We start from the raw sequence: 19,821 nt of genomic DNA, 5'->3' as shown, positions 1-19,821 counted from the left end.
CAATACTGATAGTGAGTACCCTTTTCTTGTTCCTGACTTTAGTGGGAATGTCTCTATACTTCCCCAGTAAGCTTGATGTTTGCCTTTGGGCTGACTCAAATGTATTATTACCTCGTGTTAAATAAGTATGTATCTATTCCTATTACACTGAGCATTTTTATCTGAAACAATTGTTGAATTTTAGCAAATGCACCATTTTTATAAAAACAGTAAAGTTATTTTTCAAAAACTCATTCCACATTTAAAAGGATTTAAATATTTAATTCAACAAATGAAATACAGAAAAACAGTAGCTATAAAACCATGGAGATGGTAATTTAAATAACAACAGAATAAAGCTTTAAATTATACTATTTAAACTTCCTTTATCACTATTTAAATTTCATTCATTACATTAGTATAATACCTCATCTCAGCATCTACAGTTTTAATAAATGCTTGGAACGTTTTTTGTTCAGAAACAGATGCCGGTCTGACAGAAACACATTTGAAAATATTCTTTTTCTGGTCATAGTTTCCAACACATCTATGAACTCGACCTCTAATCAGTTTTGGAAGTTCACGATCCTGTTTTTTAAAAAGCAAATATCAATAAGGTTATTTATTACTTCATCTGAATTTCAATATTTAAAACTAATAATATGATCAACTAAATATGAATCACCACAAAATGCTGCAATTCCCTCATCTGACTTAAGGCCCCACTGCTGACAAGACCATGATAGCTACGCATATGTGGGTGCCCTGTCACAGAGGACAGACCTTCACTTGGGTGGGTTTCTTACAAACTAGAAGGGCTTCTGACAGCTGCTTCTTAAAAGACTGAATAATTCTCAATGTAATGGCACATGAATTATTCACTTATAATGAACTGGCAGAGTTCCACTTTCAGTAGACAGCAAACTACATAGTTCAAACCAACTCTCCAGCTAAGAACAACTAGAATAGCTGGCTGAAATCTTTAAAAGCCTCCTCGTAGACATCAGAGAGATACTAAGGCAGTGAGAAATTACAGAGACCTCATCTGGGAGAGGAAAGGAGTCCAGAATGGGGCCTGATATTTGGGGATGCTTTCCCCCTGAGGTCTCTGTCAATTATAGTCAAGGCAGTTGAAAGTTTGAGAAACTGAGCAGAGCTTTTGGCTCATAGGGCTGGGAGAAAAAACTGGAGTCAGAGGCCCCAAAGGAAAAGGGATTCTGGTAACCACCCCCATCCTCACCCCAGGCTTAGAGTTGGGACCCAAAAGAGCTATGCCTTAATGGGACTAGTAAACCAGAAAAAGACCAGCAAGCATCAAATCCTCTCGATCACGAATAAAATTAAAGTATTTTGGGATTGCTTTCACTAAACAGTAATCAAAAGCTCTAACTACAAGGAAAAATATTAGCTAATTTAGCATTAGCCAAAAGGACTATATTAAAGTGAAGAATTTCCTCAAAGGCCACCATTAAGACTGAAAAAGCAAACCACGGAGTATGAGAAAATACTTGCAATGCACATAATGGACAAAGAACTTGTAACCAGAATAGTTTTTTTTAAAAGAACTCCTATAAATCAATAAGAAAAGACAAATAATTCAATAGAAAAAAAGAACAAGCGGCCTGAACGGACTTTATAAAAGATAATATCTAAATGATCAGTAAACATATAAAGTGCTCAACCTCATTAGTCACCAGGAAATTGTAGAGAAATGGGATAGTGCTAAACACCCACTAAAACAGCTAAAATTAAAAAGACTGATAGTACTAAGTACTGATAAGAACGAAGAGAAACTACAACTTGCCTACACTGATTCTGAGTGTTTACAGTGGTACAACACTTTGGAAAATTCTTTGGCAATAAATACTGTATTAGAACATACACATGCACTATAATGCAGCAATTTTACTTCCACGTATATACCCAACAAAAATGCACGCATAGGCACAACAAGAGACATATACAAGAATGTTCACAGAGCATTATTCACAACAGCAAAAGATCTGGAAACAACTCTGATGCCCACGAACAGAAGAACGGGAAACTAAATTCTGGTATATTCATACAACATTACATTGTACATAGAAATATAAATAAGTGAACTATAGCTACATGCAACAACAGATGAATCTTACAAACATTGGTTGAGTGAAAGAAATCACACATAAAAGAAGACATACCATATGATACTATTTATATAAAGTTCAAAAACAGGCAGAATTAATTTATGATATTAAAAATCAGGATAGTGGTTACTTTTAAGTAGGAGACAGGAGGTAGTGAATGGAAGGAGGCACAAGGATACACAGGATGACAGTAATGTTCTATGGTGACAGTAACGTTCTATTTGTCAAACTTCATAATGTTCACTTTGTGATACTTCAGACAACTGTATAGTTATGATTTGTGTACCTTTCTGTATATGTTATACTTCAATAAAAAAGTTTTCAAAAAACTTATCAGACCAGGGGAAACAATAAGCATTCAAGATATTATAGAAATTAATAACATGACAACTACTATTTCTTGATCATCTACTATGTAGCAGGCGCTATCCATTTTATCATCCAATCTCCAAAACAACCTTTCAAAGTAGGATTTAGTCTCCCCATTTTACAGATAAAAAAACTGAAGTTCAGGAAGTTTAAGCAGCTTCCTCAAGGTCATAAAGCTACTAAATGATAGCATAAAAACTGGAATCCAAGTCTTATGTCAGAAGTAAGGCCAATTTCAGAATTTTACAAAGTATGTAAGTCTTAAAAGGGCTCCAGCCTCCTTTGTCACTCCCAGCCTTCTCTGTCGCTAAGCCTCTTCCCTATATCCCAGCCCACTCTTTGCCTTCCCTCAACTTCAGAACCACTACCCTTAACCCCATCACTTATTAACTCTACACTCTGGTAATTATAAATACTTGCAGTTTCCTCTACAATCCACGCTCTCTCTTAGCTTTATTTCTTTGCATATGCTGATCTCTCACCTTAGAATGCACTCCTCCCCACTTGTTCCCCTCCCTCAACACTTTGGCTTAATTTATTAGTCCTTAAATATCTACGATAAGATAGGTTACTACATTCTTCAAAAATCTTTCCCTGAGCTGCCTCATCCTTCCCATAGACTTCTGTAGCATCCTGCACATACATCTATCATACCACAGTGTAACACTTATGTAACCATCTTTCTGAGATTATAAACTGTTAGAAAGGAGGAGCCATTTACCACTTATATTCCACTTTGTATCACTTTCATCTAGCACAACACCTGCACATAGGAGGCTCTCCATATTAGTTGAACAAATAAACAACTTTAATATCAGAACCAAAATCAAACAAAATGTTGAAAGTACTACTAAACTGTTAACAGAATTTCTACTACAACGGAATTATAGCCTGCATTTGTATGTTTTGTTAGCATAGGCTTTGCAAAGAATAGTCAAACAATACTTAAATACTCACTATTTCATAAAATATACAAGGCAGAGTATTTTTCCCATCTCTCAGAAGAAAAGTCTTTGAATAATATGGCCCAGATGTAACAGCTGAATCGAGAACAGCTAAGCAACATCAAAATAGGGGGGAAAAATCAGTGCTGGTAAAATGCAAATAAAATTTAACAGAGAAGTTGATATTTAAATAACTACTCCCACATTAACCTCTTATAGTTTTATTTTACAACAATGAAGACATTTTAAGAGGGAAAGATATTTTTGAAACTTTTATACTAAGGAAATTTCTGGCCCTCTCCAACTTAGGAACAGCTTAAATGCCAAAATTCATACAGTTGACAATAGTTGGCCATCTGAAGCTTTTTTCTTAGAATACATTCTATAGAGTGGTTAAATCCCCAGACCAGTCTATCACACTCTAGAATAATAAAATATACACATATAACAAATAAGCATCGTGGTCTAATTTAAAAAAAACATTGAATTACAATCAGAAGTCATGCCTTTGAGTCCCAATTCTCCAACTTACTAAATTGAGCAAATTACCTAACTCCTTCCAAATCTGTTTCATCTACAAAATGCAAATAATAATTCATGTTTACCTCAAGGAATTATCATGAAATGAGAGCATTACTCATTCCTTTAATAACCATCCATTTGTTTTTATAAGGTCAGCCTCCATTTCCCCTAATAATAACAGATTTTCCTTTAGGAAACTTCTCCTATGCCATTTTTAGCCATACGATTTGGATGAGATTTGTCCCCACCCCAAGATCCCAGAGTGACATGAGACTGACTTAAACCAATCAGCACATCCCATTCCCCAACTACAGAACTCAGGGCTTCAGTGATGGGCTTGTTACCCAGCCAGAAATGATGATATGCAAGGGGTCATTTGCTGGTTTTGGGGAAAGAACCACCAGAAGAAACTATCAAAGAATGTGAGAGTGTGGTACAAGGATGTGTGGTATAGAGAACTTTGATAATCATCTTAATACCAAAAGGGAAGAGTCAGAAGTTACTGAAGAGACAATTGGAGCCTCAGGATGAAGCCAACACTGTGACAGGACAGAAAGAGGGTTAAATCTCAAAAACATAATATTGGATGAAAATGTAAGCTGCATATTTTAAAACACATAGAGCAATAAAATATATATAAATTTATGAAACCAGATGTATATAGTAAAATTATAAAAGCCTGGACAGGAAAGATACCACAGTGATTATTTCTAGAGAAGAAGAAAAATGGATGGGAGTTTCAAATATATCTATAATAGAGGTATGCGGATGTTTATTATATTCTCTATACTTTTCTGTATGTTTAGAATATTTCATAATTCAAATTAAACGTTTATTTTATTTAAACTAAGGAAAAATGAGTTTTGAATCTCCACTTCTTACTGGTTTACCTCTTTATTCTAGGTAAAATCAAATTCCAGAAACATTCTGCAAAACTCTCCCCCTTTTAAATATTAATTTAGAAAACAGATTAATTGTAGAGTGTTTACTCACATCAGTAAGGGATTCTTTACAAATGTTTTTTCAAAATATTTAAAATATGATTTAATTTATCTACTGGATTTAGTGTAATATAGTAGAAAGAACACTAGATTGAGAATAAAGAGATGTGGATTCTAGATCCATTTCTACTGCTAACTAGCCAAGTGATTTCACTCAAGCCTATTTTAATTATTTGCCCCATTTCCTCATGTACCTCAAGGGTTGAGTTAGATAGATACTTGTAAGAATCTTCCCAGGTGTAACACTACAAATCAGAAGAACAGTACCACAATTAACCAGATACATTTTAAATCAGACAGACCCAGGACCTGAAAAAAATCCTAATAAACCACAATCTCCTTTTGAAAAATTTTATTTTTCTTTAATATCCCTTATGTATTCCTATTTACATTCAAAAATATTATCCAAATAGTATTAATAAAGTATTTTTGAAGTATTATACCTACCCAATATTTCAAAAAGAAGTACAGTTTTCTGTGCATGTTCACGCCAGTACTTCATGCTTTCAATAACTGCAGATACAATTCTTAAAGAATTATCTTTTTCCTTAAGCTTTAACTGATATAATGTGGTTTCCTTTTGAAAAAAAACATAGCATTAGAAAAACCTTTCATTTTTTTCATCATACTCTTTCACTTTCTATGTAAAGATTCTAGGTCTTTATAATAGGCAAATGTGTAAATGTATAAAAAGAACTAATGAAAATTTTAGTACAGTTACTCTCTAAAATTAAAGTCATCATTAGCACTTTATAGGAGAAGAAATTAGGATGCACCTAGAGACAATCAAGAAGAAAATTATTTATATGGGCATTCATTCATCCATTAGTTCAATCATCGAATATTTTTAAAGTATCAATGTGCCAAGCCCATGATAAACACAAGTGAGTAAAACACAACTCCTTCCGCTAATGTGCTCCCACTCTAGGAGGGAAGCCAGATACACTCATTCATTCATTCCAAAAGTATTTACTGGCAACTACTATGTGCCAAATATATCTACCCTCATAGATTTTGCAGTCTATTGAGAGATTCAGGAAAAAAACAAATAACACATAATAGAATTTCAGGAATTGAGATATCCTATACCTAAGAAAAACAGGATAAAAGGATAAAGAAAGACAGGGACTATTATTTCAGATGGGTTGTTGAGTGAGTACTAAGGGAAAGCATATGTAAAGGCCCTGAGATGGGAATGTGTTCGTATTTTTAAAGATCAACTAAGAATACAGTGTGCTAAAATACTAATTGGTGGGAGGGGGCCCTTTGCTTTGTGAAGGGGGTGGTGAAAGTGAAAGAACACTTGCTGGGACACTTTTTTCTGACTGCAATTACCCTCCCTCCTCTTCTTCCTCCTTAACCAAAATATGAATGTGTCTCGTTGAGGACTACTTAGATAGCCACTTTTTGCTAAGGTGACTATGTCATATCATTCTAGTGTATAAGGAAACATAAGGTTGAGAACCACTGTGAAATATGCTCTATTAGTCAGATTTCCAGCCAAAAAAAAAAACACCAGAATTTACCCCAGATGGCTTAATGAAAAGACTGCTTACAGGTGTATGGGCAGAACAAACACAGGGTACGTAAGTAGTCAAAGACTAACGATAGTAAGAAATTTCTACCACTCCTAGGCTCAAAGGACAAGGGGAGGAAATGAAACTAACAAGCCTGTGAAAGCTGGGCTCATGGAGGCTGTATCATACAGGGACACAGCTACTGCCTGAGAAACAATATTTAAGCAGGGAGGGAACGGAAAAACCCAACCTCTCCCCCCAGCTTCTGATGTCCTGCCAGTGACTGTCACTGGCTGACCCTTAACAGAAGCCAGCTAAGGGCTGAGATTCCAGCCTTAAGGGATCCCAGGGTGATGCATTAGGTAGGACCATTCAGCCTTCCAGAACACAGAGAGTGGCAGAGCGTAAAGAATCTATTGGGCCAGGAGGCAAGGCAGGCAAGATAGAGAACACCCGGTACACATAAGATATAAAAGACATTTACAAAGAACAATTAGAAGAAGTGGAGAGAAGAAGTAAGGCTGAGGTACAGGGAAGAATATCAACCAAAGCAGAGTTGTATTAGAGTGTATATCACGTTTAGAGAATTGTGAAGAGTTTGAAATGGCTAGTGCACTGGAGAATTAGTAGAATAGAATATGAAGCTGGAAAAGTAAAATAAGACCAGATTATAGAGCAGAGGTCAGCAAACTATGGCCTGTGGTCCAAATCTAACCTGTTGCCTTGTTTTCATACACTTCTACTGGAACACAACCACACCCATTCATTTATGTATTGTCTCTGGCTGCTTTCAAGCTACAACAGCAGAGCTGAGTGGTATAGTTGAATAGTTACAAGAGAGACAATATGGCCCATGAAGCCAAAAATATTTACTATCCACCCCTTTACAGAAAAAGTTTGCTGACTGCTGTTACAAGAAACTTAGACTGACACATGAAGAGCTTGGAGAATTTCTGCAAGCCATGATTAACTGTCATCATCTCAATAATTAGAAAACAGTGAAATCCAGAACCCAGTAATACAATCTAAAGCAACTATGGAATAGAATCGCCATTCACCAGCCATCAGAAAATATTTTGGAAACGAACATTCATCTACTCCAATGGAACTGGCTATTTGTGCTGATCAAGTAATACATGCCATGGAATTGATTTCAAATGCTCTTATCTCTGTAACTTGCTAAATACTTATTTATCTCATATTTTTAAATGTAAATATAAAAAATGTAAATAATTTATATTTAAAAGTTTACCTTGAGAGTATTTTCTTCTGGAATATCATCCAACATCTTCTTCTTAACTTGATTTTGTTGAAAATTGGGCTTAAATGCCTGTAATGCACTGTTTTGGTCTAGACCTCTCATTGTGGAGCCTGATTTTCTTGATGAATGTGTTTGTCTGAGTGCTTCAGTTTCTCTTTTGTGAGATAAGTTAGGAGGTTCAGATATTCTTAACTGTTTCTGTTGTTGAGCTCCCAATCTCACTGGACAAGAATTTATCCCATCATTTTCCATTAGGTTTGTTCTTCTACATTGAGGCTTAAAATCATTTCTATCCCAAGTTTTCAAGCCAGTATTTTTGTTGGCATCTCTGTAGCTGTAATAAGTTTTTTGTAAAATTAGTATTAGTTTTTGTTTCTATATACTTTTTCTAATTAAAAGAAAATAATGAAAATTTGCATTTACATGGTAATCTGTGGTTTATAAACTACTTTGTAACTACCGACTAGTCAGAAATTCCAAATACGTCATCACAACAACCCTACAATATATTATACCTCTCTTTTCAGCTGAGGAAACTGAGCCTTAGGGAGGAAGTAACTTGCCCGAAGTCACATAGCAAGTTACTGACAATCCAGAACCCAGAGAACCCCAGTCTCCCCACTCAGAGTCCAGTGCTATAAAGTATATTTTTAAACTATACAAGCCTTCATATGACAGTGGTTGTCTCCAAGTGGTAAGATTCTGAGGACCTCTGCTTACTTCTTTATACATTTATTTTAAAATTTCCTACAAAGTAAAATTTTAAAAAATTAAACTATGGCTTGTTGGTGATTTTAAATCACAAGGAGACTAAATATAAGGAAGGTATATAGCTATTTGATTAGAAATTTTGTACTTTTACTATGTAGCTTAAAAGCCCTACTTATGAATCTGCTGCAGCATTTTACTAACTACATTAATCTAAGTGAGTTGTATCAGCTGATCAGAACACAAGGTTAATAAAATCAAAAGCGTAATTTCTGAGCAGGCTAGTTAAGAGTTCCACAGGAAAAAACTAGCCCAAGTCACAAATTCTTATTTCTGAATAACTTTCCCGAAAATACCACAAGTACCACAAGAAGGCACACAATACAACCCATCCCTTGTTAGGAAAAACCCAAAAAAAGGTCTAGGTTCCCTAGTAACCAGGAACAAATTCAGACTGTATGGAGCCTTAACCTGGTATAATTTGAGGAGTCTTCTTAAGTAAATTAGGTACAAAATCAGCTATGAAAATAATGAGAAATCACAAATAATTACAAAATTTAAAAAGTTGATAAATGCCACAAACATCACAAGACCCAGGAAAAAATATTATTAGGATTATTATTAACTGCCTGATACACCTCTATAAGACTTTTTTCCTACATTGATCACCTCTTCATATGACAGTATTTTTTTTTCGTGTCTTAAAGATTATATTTTTTTTTCCTTTTTCTCCCCAAAGCCCCCCAGTACATAGTTGTATATTCTTCGTTGTGGGTCCTTCTAGTTGTGGCATGTGGGACGCTGCCTCAGCGTGGTTTGCTGAGCAGTGCCATGTCCGCGCCCAGGATTCAAACCAACGAAACACTGGGCCACCTGCAGCGGAGCATGCGAACTTAACCACTCGGCCACGGGGCCAGCCCCTTTATGGCAGTATTTTTATTTTTCAATAGAGGGAATAGGAATTTTCTCTTTGCTTTCTCATAGCCATGGAAATTCTTTTATTATTCATAGTTTAGGAAACTTTCTTTCAGCTTCACAAGTGCTTATTAGTAACAGCACATCTGCAACTTCCTCCAACATTTTGCTCAAGAGGTGTTCCTAGCCTGGAGACCAGCGCTGGGAGAACTGCAGTCCTTTGATCTTGCGGGGTGTGCCCACACACAAGATGCTGCTTCAGCAGCCGATCCAACTAAGCCAGGTGCTCAACATCCCAAGCAGACCGTGAAGCCTCAGTTGTAGTGGCTCCAGAGCAGGGCAGGAAGCAGTGTCTCCCTGAGATTCTTCTCAAGGACAGGCTGTTCTTAGGCCCAGATGGATGTGAAGTTACAGCCTAGATTCTAAATCTAAGCATAGAACCAGTTAAAAGATCTTCAACAGATTTCCAACTACCTACCTAGGTTTTCAAATGTTTTCTGCTTCTGGATTTTCTGTTATATTCCAACTGTCTGATATAGATCATCTATTATTTCAAACTGGAATATCCAATTCTGGCTTCCTGTCCAGATTATAATGTTACCTCATTCTCTGACTAATGCCCGTCAGAATGGATTTCCTCCTAGCACCTGCAGCTGGAATTGTGTCTCAAAGAACCACCTCAAACCACTGAATAGGCCCAGCTTCAAGCCCTGGTCCTGAAGAAAGTTTCTGACTGGTCTTGAAGAAACTAGCGTGAGTAATAATGTCAAAACTAATTTTTTAAAAATAAAAATATTGTTTTGATGTATTAACCACTTTATTAAAAGTTTGCCCCTTTTAAAAAAATATAGTATCTTTATCTAATAAAAGTAAGGGTAATATTAACTTCAAAGAGCTGTTGTAAGGATCATTAAAATAAGATATTCATGCACTAAACAATGATTGATATACATGTTTGCTGTTGTTTCTCCAATACTTTGTTCTCAAAATTATTTCCTTCAGTAGTTGCCACTTAGCCAAGAATACTAAAATCCAACCTAAAAAATAATCCATGTTGTTTTTCTATCTATTCATTTTTTTCATAATCTTTAGGCATTACACTTAGATCCTCATGGCAATGACCCAGAAGTACCCTCACCATCTTCCTTGATGGTCCTCTTCATTTCTTGAGCCCCTACCACTGCAGATGCCCATGGATTTTCCTCTCCATCTTTCTGTCTTATTCCATTCTATTTACCTTGGAGCTGACTGTCTTACTGGGGTAAGACTGAGCATTCTATTTTTAAATATAGCCAACATCAAGATACAGTTATATTCCTGACTCTTTACTATTGCTACTTGGATCATTAATGATCAATAGCAAAATCAACTCATGCTGATAAGTATCAACAGAAATTTCATTATAACATGAAGAATTCTTTGGAAACATAATCACTGCTAAATTTACCTATTTTCAAAGTTTTAACTATCACGTTCTCCTAACTTCTTTTATAAAACATAGCTAATATTGCTGTAGTTAGTTATTAAGTATAGAAACTTCCTAAATGTAATTCTGTCTGAGAAAAGAGGAAGAGATGGAGGAGGAGGGAGGAGAGGAGAGGAAGAGAGGGGAAGGAGAAGAAGGAATAGAAGAAGAAAGAGAAATCGTAAGTAGACTCACCTCCAATCACTCTTGCTCCTTTCAGTATTTGACTGAATAGACGTAGACACAAAATCTTGATTTCTCAGGGGATGAGAAACTGAATGTGGTGCTTGCCTTTCAAGGAAACAAGTCTTATTAAATATTAATAGTTTGTTCCCAAATTGAGAAATGTAAAATATACATAGAAGAATAATATCAGTCAGTAACAGACACACACATTTATTGGTGTATATTTTTCCACATACCCTGTGTTCATTGCTTTCGTTAAAGGAGGCAACTCTGGATTCACAGCGTCCCAGGCCCAATCTCAAAAGATATAAATAGCATAGATAAAAGTAATATAGGTAGCATCTTTTAAAATAATTATTTCATATTTATTTAATTTGGGGAGTTGAAAGCTTGAAGAAGAAAAGAACTTAAAGACTTGGATTTATTCTTCAACAGCAGTTTGTGGTGGAACTTTTCACGGCTTGCCTTATTAATTTTTATCTTTCTTCCCCAATGTATTTTAAGCAAAGGTAATAGTTTAATTTGTATCTTTTCCACAATCAATCCTAATGTAGTACCTTATACTTTATAATATGAATTCAGCATAATCAATGTTTCTTAAACTTTTTTGATCCCAACCCACAGCAAGAAATACATCATAACTCAGAACATATATATGCTCGGTGTCCATGCATGTGTGTGTGTGTGTGAGAGAGAGAGACAGAGACAAAGACAGAGAGAGACAAAGAAAGAGAGAGAGGAGGGAATATAAAATTTCACCATCAATTTTTACCCTTACTATATGTGATATACTGATATTTTCTATTCTATTCTACTCTATTCTCTTCTATTTCTTTTTTTAAAAGACTGGTTGTTTCCCAATGTGACTAATCGATCAAGACAAAAATTTGAAAAACACTGACCTACTCCTATCTCTTACCAATATAAGAACCTTATTATATCTCTGACAGATAGTAATCCCAGTCAGAGCTTGGAGAGTTCAATATTTCAGGAGGATGCACACTTCCGTAAGGAGTAGCTCAAACTGTTGTTATTTTTCAAGGTTAACATTTATGCTACCTATAAAAATATTTCAAATGGTAGGGAATTTTTTAAATGGCAGAGGATGCCAGATAAATGCCCACTTACGCACATCTATGTGAACTTTTCATTTTTTAACCATAAAAGTGGGAATAATATGAAATTCATACTTCAAATTCCTCAAATATGGAAGAAAACAAAATAATTATAGATTTAGAAGTAGATTAAGGTCTATAGTGGCACACTGGATGGAATTAACAATACAAGTATTGATATATATATATATATAACATATAATATATATATAAAGAGACTTTAAAATTTTAGTTGCATATGATCCTATTAAAGATTTTTTAAATGTGCCCCCAAAAATGTAACTGTATATAATCAGCATGAACCAAGTATATTTCAGAATGTCTGTCTGGTTATGCCTTCTTCTGGAAAGAAGTAAAAAGTCAGCAAACATTAAGAGCTCCCAGCACCCACTACCATAGCTAACTGTTTCAGAGATGAGAGGCCTAACTATAAAGCTAAACCAAGATTTTGGTGACCTCACTTAAAAAGATGAGCTGGACCAGAAGACCTCTGCCTCTAGAATTTGAATCAAGAGATCCAGAGGGGAGTCAACAATGGACTCTGAGAACTAGGACTAAGAGGTTATGTTAACTCCCAGCAAGGGCAACTTAGTTCATGTGCTAGCTGAAGCTATAAGAAGCCAACTGGATGAGAGAATAAAGAGCCAAGGAACAAAGACAGGCAAAAATGGTACAAGAAGAGAAAAAAGACTAGGGCGAAGCACCAGAAATTCCCGGGCTTGTACCTCCTAAGGTCTGTTTTCTTCCATTTTTCCTGTGTTCCCGTGCACACTTATCCCTATTCCTGAGGCAACCTGAGTTTCCATATTCTTTACCACCAAATATGTAAGTCACAATATACATTGTGTGTCTTGAAAAAGAAAAAAAAATCTTTACAATGTACATTACTACTTCATTAGAACAAAGCCCCCAGATCTAAGATACTCCATTTAAATGCTAAGCCACCCTTGTAGACAAGGAAACTCAAACTACTGTACTGGAATGTTCAGAAAGAGCCAAGTAATCCCTATATTTGGAGAGTGGAAAGAATTTTTAAAAAAAAGCTTTCTATTTCCATCATAATAAAATAGAAATGGTAATTTGCTATAATCCTAGTTCTTATTCTCTGAAAATTTTCACCTTATTTTCTTACCTGTTGGTAGAGGAGGGAAATCATAACTGTCAGAAGCAGTACTGATACCTGGATCATTTTTAAGTGGATTGGAGGTTAATGGCTGTCTATTCCGTTTTTTCTGATTGAACAACGGTACAGGCAAACAGCCTAAAGTGAACGTGCCAATAAATTAGTACATAATAGGTAAATGGATCTAATTATAGAATAATTACTAGCACATAATAATATACAACTTGTCTACTTCTATATGTCAATTTTATATTTATTATAGATATATTTTTATATCTTTGGATTGATTGTTATATTCTCTTTTTAAGATCCTGGATAGCCTCATTTGTCTCTCTAAAAACACCTCCTTGTTCTACGTTAATATTGCCTTAATTCCTCATTTGAAAGTAATTCCCATCTTCTCCCTCATCTCCCAACTCTTTCCAAATCCACTTTTTTGTTTTCCTCATTCCCCTCCTGTGCTTGCCTATTACCTTATCAATTGGAGAAGACCCTTCAAGTACAATAGAGGTGAGAGAGAACCAAACTTTGACCCATGCTTTCCAAAACCCCAACCACTCTTTGGACTATGGTAGCATACCCTTTAAGGCCACAGTTTTCAAACTTTAGCTAGACTAAATTTATCTGGAATTGTGCTTAACATGCTAGTTCCTAGACCCTACTCTCACAAATTTTATTTCAATAGATTTGGTTTAAAAGCCAAAACTCTGCAATTTTTTGGGGGGAGGGGGTGCTGGTTGGTAAGGAAGATTGGCCCTGAGCTAACATCTGTTGCCAATCTTCTTTTTTTTTGCTTGAGGAAGATTGACGCTGAGCTAACACCTGTAACAATCTTCCTCTACTTTGTATGTGGGATGCTGCCACAACATGGCTTGATGAGCAGTGTGTGTAGGTCCACACCCAGGCTGGACGTGCAAACCCCGGGCTGCCAAAGCAGAGCGCACAAACTTAACCACATGCCACCAGGCCAGTCTCCAAAACTCTGCAGGTTTAACAAGTACTCCTCATGTCTGTAATGCATATTTTCTGTGGATCATTCTGAGAATGCCTTAGAGTGATAATATCCAATGCAAATGCGAATAAAAACTACCTCCAAACCCTCCAGATGGGAGATCTTGGATCTCAAGTCAAACCAAAAGTCAGAATTTATAAACACTAAAACTAGAAGGGATCTCAAAGGAAAAAGAAGTCCAAAATGCTTGCACATTGCCACAGTGGAAGAACCTAGATAGGACCCAGGCTTCCTAAATCTCAGTTCAGACATCTTGCCACCATACCATACTCTAGGTGGTCCATCAACACTTGTACTACGGGAGAACATACACTCTGTGAAAACTCTCTGATGAAAGGCTGGGAAAATGATGTGCGCTCTGGAGTCAGACTGCCTGGGTTTTAATTACAACTTCAAAGTACGTTTGAATTACAACTTCTAAGCATAAACTTGGGCAATTTCCTTAAACTTGTTGTGCCAAAATGACATATACTGAGAGACAGGATAATATAGTGATTAGGAGCATGGACCCTTGAGCCAGATTCCTAGGTTCAAATACTGGTTCTGCCACTTCATAAGTTACTTATTTAACCTCTTTATGTCGCAGTTTCCCATCTGGAAAACAGGAACAGTAATACAGTCAAGCACCGCATGATGACATTTTGGTCAACAACGGGCTGCATATACGACAGTGGTCCCACAAGATTAGGACCATATAGCCCAGGTGTGTAGTAGGCTAGACCATCTAGGTTAGTGTAAGTACACTCTAGGATGTTTGCATGATGACAAAATCGCCTAACAACACATTCCTCAGAATGTATCCCCATCCTTAAGCAACGTATGACTGTAATAATACCTATCTCAGAGGGTTGGTGTAAGGATTAAATAAATTAATACGTATAATTAAATGTCTAGAATGCAGCACATCCACCACAAATGATAGCTATTACCATCTTCATTGTCATTCTCATCATTCCCCTGGTTCTCTTACTCTTGCCCTCTGTCCTTTAACTAACAAATTAGGAAAGCAGGGGAAATGGCAGGGGAAGCGGTTAGGGAGACAGAAGTGATTCTGGAATTTTTTTTTTTTTTTTTGGTGTGTGCACGTGAGGAAGATTCACCCTGAGCTAACATCTGTGCCAATCTTCCTCTATTTTATGTGGGATGCTGCTATAGCGTGGCTTGACGGGTGATGCTAGATCCATACTGGGATCTGAACCCACGAACCCTGGACCTCTAAAGCAGAGCGTGCGAACTTAACCACTATGCAACCGGGCCAGCCCCTGGAGATATTTTAAATAAGTCAGTCACAAGTACAAATACAAATATATCTATTTCTTTGTTTTCAGCTAAAAAGCACAGAACAAGTACATAGGGTTTGCAGAGTAAATCCAGCAAAGTGTGATTTTACTCTTACCTCTACACCAAATGTTTTGCCTTAAGTAAGTTATTTTATTTCCTTGGACCTAAAAAGTAAAGAGGCTAGACTATATGTGCAGTCTTTTTAAAAGTTCCTTCCAAAATGTTCCATCTAAAAACTACAGAGGCTTTACATGGTATTTACAAAATATAGAAAAATTTAAACGTTGTTCCATACCTGCTGTACTTCGAGTTGAACTTTCATTTAGGTTTCTCTTCATTTCCTTCACTATCAAAGACTGTCACTTTTTCTTACACGCTCCCAATTTACAACATGAAGTTGTCTGGCTAAACCTTCAAAGAAAGAAACGTGAGACTCACAGTCTATCAACAGCAAAATCTAATTCTTAACCTGGTATCCACCGGATTCATGGTTCAAAACCTGATCATGCAAACACTTCATTGCTTTCTGAGGAAGAATTCACAACATAACCCATCTTTGCAACTCTGTTCGAAATAAGTGAGGACTAAGGTGGCTACCACGCTGCTTCCTAAACACGTGCGGATTTTCACGCGGTCTGTGTCATTTATTTCAGAATCAAGGAGCCACAACGAGAATAATTCTGAACCAGATCCATAAAGAGGGAAACGGACGACGACACCGGCAATCCTACATGCCTGCAAGGCCAGGGGGGAGACACGGCGGAACCGGCCATGTGACAACACGCTCGGCGCCTCACTTTAAAACACTGTGCCTGCCGATCCCTTAAAATCCAGAATAATCGGAATCACAAGTTTCCACTCAGTTTCTACAGCTTCAACAGGTAAAACAAGTTTTTTCTGTACAACCGAATTGCTGTTGCAAATTTTTCCCTGTTTATTTTGCCTCCTAATCTATTTCAATCCCAATTGAATTCAACAAACACCTGTGGCGTGAAAAAGCAAGAAACAAACCTAAACGAGACCATTTCTGCTCCCAAGTTCACTACCCAGCGAGGCGGGCAGACACGAACGCAACTAAGTATGAATGCAGATCATACTGAGGTGAATATTAATTTCCAAAATCGCTTATGGAATGGCACAGGGGAAACATAAGGGCAGGGACGGCCTCTGCCTTGTTTCCCTATCGTGGGCTTGAAGCTGGAGACAGCAGGCCCTTCTCGAAAACGCTCCTGACGCCATTCCAGGAACCGAAACAGACGTGACGCAACTTCTCAGCACAGAAATAGCAACGCAACTCGCTGCCTAAACCCAGAGGGGGCCTCGGCGGCCGTTACGTTTCCCGGGGATCAAGCAAACAAAATAAACACAAGTGTAACATCCCCCCTGGCCCGCTGAGCCTGCGGCCGGGACTCTGAGTGCACCCCACCCCAGCTTCCAATTAGACTTGAATGGCCACAGAGCCCGTTGCCTCACACGGAGGCCCGGAGGCCCATTTCGGCCCCTCGCTGGAGGGGGGCAGGGGCTCCAGTCAGAGCTCATGTCTCTTCCAACCATCCCTCCTGACCCAGAGACGGGGGGCAGTTCAGTAACTAAAAACAACAGCCTTTCCCTTCTTGACCCTCCTGCCGACACGACACGCAACTTTAACCCTTAGGGTCCCTGGACTCGCTCAACCGTCGCCGCTGCGACAGCCCAGTCAGCTACCGCCGCCTCCCCACCTCCGGAAAAGCGCGGGAAGTCGAGCGTGCGCATGCGCGCCTGCCCAGCCAGCCCACCGCGCAAGCGCAGGGGCCACGGCCTTGGGGCTTGGGCTCAGTGACAGAAAGAGGTGCGGCAGCTCTCGCAGGGACGCTGACGTGAACGTGCTTCCTCTCGCGTTCTCGCGCTCTGAGGGACGCTGTGCGGGGATGGTCTACCTCCTTAGAGCTTTGCCCAGGGAGGGACCGGCCTGTGCTAGTGGCCGGTGAGGCGGGGGCAGCTCTGCTGGGCAGCCGGCCTCTGCCCAAGTTTCATCCGACAGCTGTGCCCTCTCCCCACGCCCACGGTCACTTCTCAGGTTCTAGGCAGGAGTTTATGAGAGGCCGCCGGCGCCACGGAGGGTGCCTGGAAGAGAAGGACCCAAGGGCCGCAGGGCTGAAAACCGGGTCCTAGGGGTCCAGCTGAGTTTCTGAGGGTCCCCAGGAGGCTGGTGGGAGAGCCGAGGCCGGGTGGATGGAGAGGTCAGTAGGCAGGCCGGCCGGTGCGGCAGCGTGGGGAGAAGCCATGGCGCTGCCCCTGAGCCCAGGGGCTGCTGGACTGCGGCCTCCCGGCCTTTGATCTCGGACAAGTGATTTACCCCCTAGACCTCCATTTCCCCCTCGGTAGAATAGTGATACGGCATTTGCCTAATTGTGCTCAGAATATTGAGAGACCGTGAGCAGTCCGGGCACACAATAAATGCCCCGCAGATGTCAGCCCTTACTAATGACGGTAGCTGGCGTTCCTTGAGCACTTCGTATAGGCCCGGATTAGTCACTCTCTTGCTGTCTGGGGTCACAGACTGTTGTTCTGTTGTTACCGTATCTTCTGACCATCTGAAGACTGGGATAGGTGCCGGGCAGAGGCGCAGACGGCCCCGAGATAGACGGAAGGTTCCAGTAAAGGCCGAGGACTGTGGACCATATTCGTAGTTTCTCCGAAGGTTGGGTCCATTAAGCAGAGTGGTTAGGAGATAGGGTTAGAGGCAGATTGAGACCAGATAAAGGAGACCTTGAATGTCAAATTAACAAATAAGTTTGAAGGAATAAGGTCATTTAATTTGGAAAAGAGAAGACTTCCAACAGTAAAATGTCGAAAAGACTTGTTAGTCACCGTGGTTCTAAAAGAGAGGAGACTTTAAGAAATGAGTAAAAGCTTCAGGGAAGCAGATTTCGACCCGTTATATACATGCATACATACATATGTACACATATAACACCCACTCACCCCTAAAAGATACATTTCTCATTAAAAAAAAAAAACAAAAAAACCTTTAAACCCACTATGAGCAACATCCTGTGCTACATCTGTGAAGAAAGCAGACATGAGCAATGTGGAATCTTTGCTAGCAGTTTATAAACTTATTTTTCTCTTCCTGTTTTGTTCTGGTTATCATTTGTTTATTTCCACCTGGAAAGTTGTCAGGATGGGTGACAGCAATAGGGCCACAGCGAAAGGAGAAAATTGAAGTAGTGAGAGTACTTTGATTACCTGCCCACTGGACAAATGCATTATGTAGGAGACACCTTATGTTTAATATTGGAGAGAAGACTCTCCTTATCCCCCAGTCATACTGTTCTGAAAACAACATCACCTTAAATTGGTGTCCCACAAAATTTCTGGCATTGTTCTATTGGATAGCCATGTCTATGAAAAATTTACTCTCTCTTTGTTTTAAACTACATTATTTTACTGATAAATCAGGCACCCACAAAACATTTGTAGTGCTGGAAGTTCCTAGGCTTGTTCTTTTAAGTACTTCCAAATATTAAATATTCAACCTAATTGAGATACTGACAACTAGAAAGGGTTCCACTTTGTATACTATTGGTTCTCTGAACTCTCAAAAAAGAACTAAACTAATGAAAATGTGTAGTTTTGGTAGGGCTCAAAAAATCTAGTGTGCTTTGGGAAACAGGGAGTTAAAAATCTTTCGGAAGTTAACTTGGTATAAGAGTATGAAAAGCCTCTGTTGCTCTAGTTCTGAGGAAATGCTCTCCTTTTTTCTAATAAAGCTTTCCACAGAAGAAAAACTCTGTACGCAATAAACAAGGTAAGTATGGGAGAGAATTGCTGCAATTCATTAACTCTCAGAAAGTTATTCATTTTGACATGTAAGAGAAGCTTTATTTATGAATGTTAAATGTGCTTCAAAGTGCTGATCTGTTAAAATTCCATAAAACAAGCCTCAAAATGCAAGTCATTTGTGCCAGCTGGGAGCAAATAACTGAAGCAGCACTTCTACAGAGACTAGGGCAAAGGACAGAACTAACCACAAATCGGCAGAAAAGAAACAAAACATAATCCAGTGTTAATAATTCGCCATAGTTACCACTCTTACACCCAAAGTAACAAAACAATGTGACCATCATCGGTTACATTTATTCTTATTTTCAGCATCTCCCCACTGAAGTGTTAGTTGTACGTTAAATGTGGATAGATAATCAAAATCTACAAGGGCTTTTTCTCAGATGAGAACAGTAATTTTAATGTATAAATTTAGATTTCATTATTTTGCTTTCTCTATCTCTGCGTTATAATCTCTTCAAGGAAGAACATA

The 19,821-nt window shown here is 38.3% G+C and overlaps 1 protein-coding gene across 1 annotated transcript; it reads right to left on the bottom strand.

Annotated features, from left to right (window-relative positions):
* Positions 1-375: 375 nt before the first annotated feature.
* On the bottom strand, positions 376-15,893 carry SPATA22 (spermatogenesis associated 22). Its single transcript, XM_046677540.1, has 8 exons — positions 15,820-15,893; positions 13,241-13,369; positions 11,230-11,290; positions 11,003-11,098; positions 7,711-8,053; positions 5,389-5,518; positions 3,432-3,529; positions 376-567 (listed from the first exon to the last, which is right to left on the bottom strand). Exons 1-8 carry the CDS (start codon positions 15,860-15,862, stop codon positions 376-378), a joined length of 1,092 nt encoding a protein of 363 aa, XP_046533496.1. The 5' UTR covers positions 15,863-15,893.
* Between the last annotated feature and the right edge of the window lie 3,928 nt (positions 15,894-19,821).

Source organism: Equus quagga, chromosome 11 (genome assembly GCF_021613505.1).
Source record: "Equus quagga isolate Etosha38 chromosome 11, UCLA_HA_Equagga_1.0, whole genome shotgun sequence".
NCBI classification, from domain to species: domain Eukaryota; kingdom Metazoa; phylum Chordata; class Mammalia; order Perissodactyla; family Equidae; genus Equus; species Equus quagga.
Note: the sequence above shows the minus strand (reverse complement) of the source record. Positions and strands in the feature narration are given on the sequence as shown.

Bases quoted from the DNA above. Each gene is read 5' to 3' on its own strand.
- SPATA22 (XM_046677540.1), bottom strand. From the start codon at position 15,862: ATGAAGAGAAACCTAAATGAAAGTTCAACTCGAAGTACAGCAG. The intron at 11,291-13,240 runs GTAAGAAAATAA...ATATCTTTTGAG, and splicing joins TTTCCCTCCTCTACCAACAG to ATTGGGCCTGGGACGCTGTG. The intron at 5,519-7,710 runs GTAAACTTTTAA...TTTTTTCAAAAG, and splicing joins CAGAAGAAAATACTCTCAAG to GAAACCACATTATATCAGTT.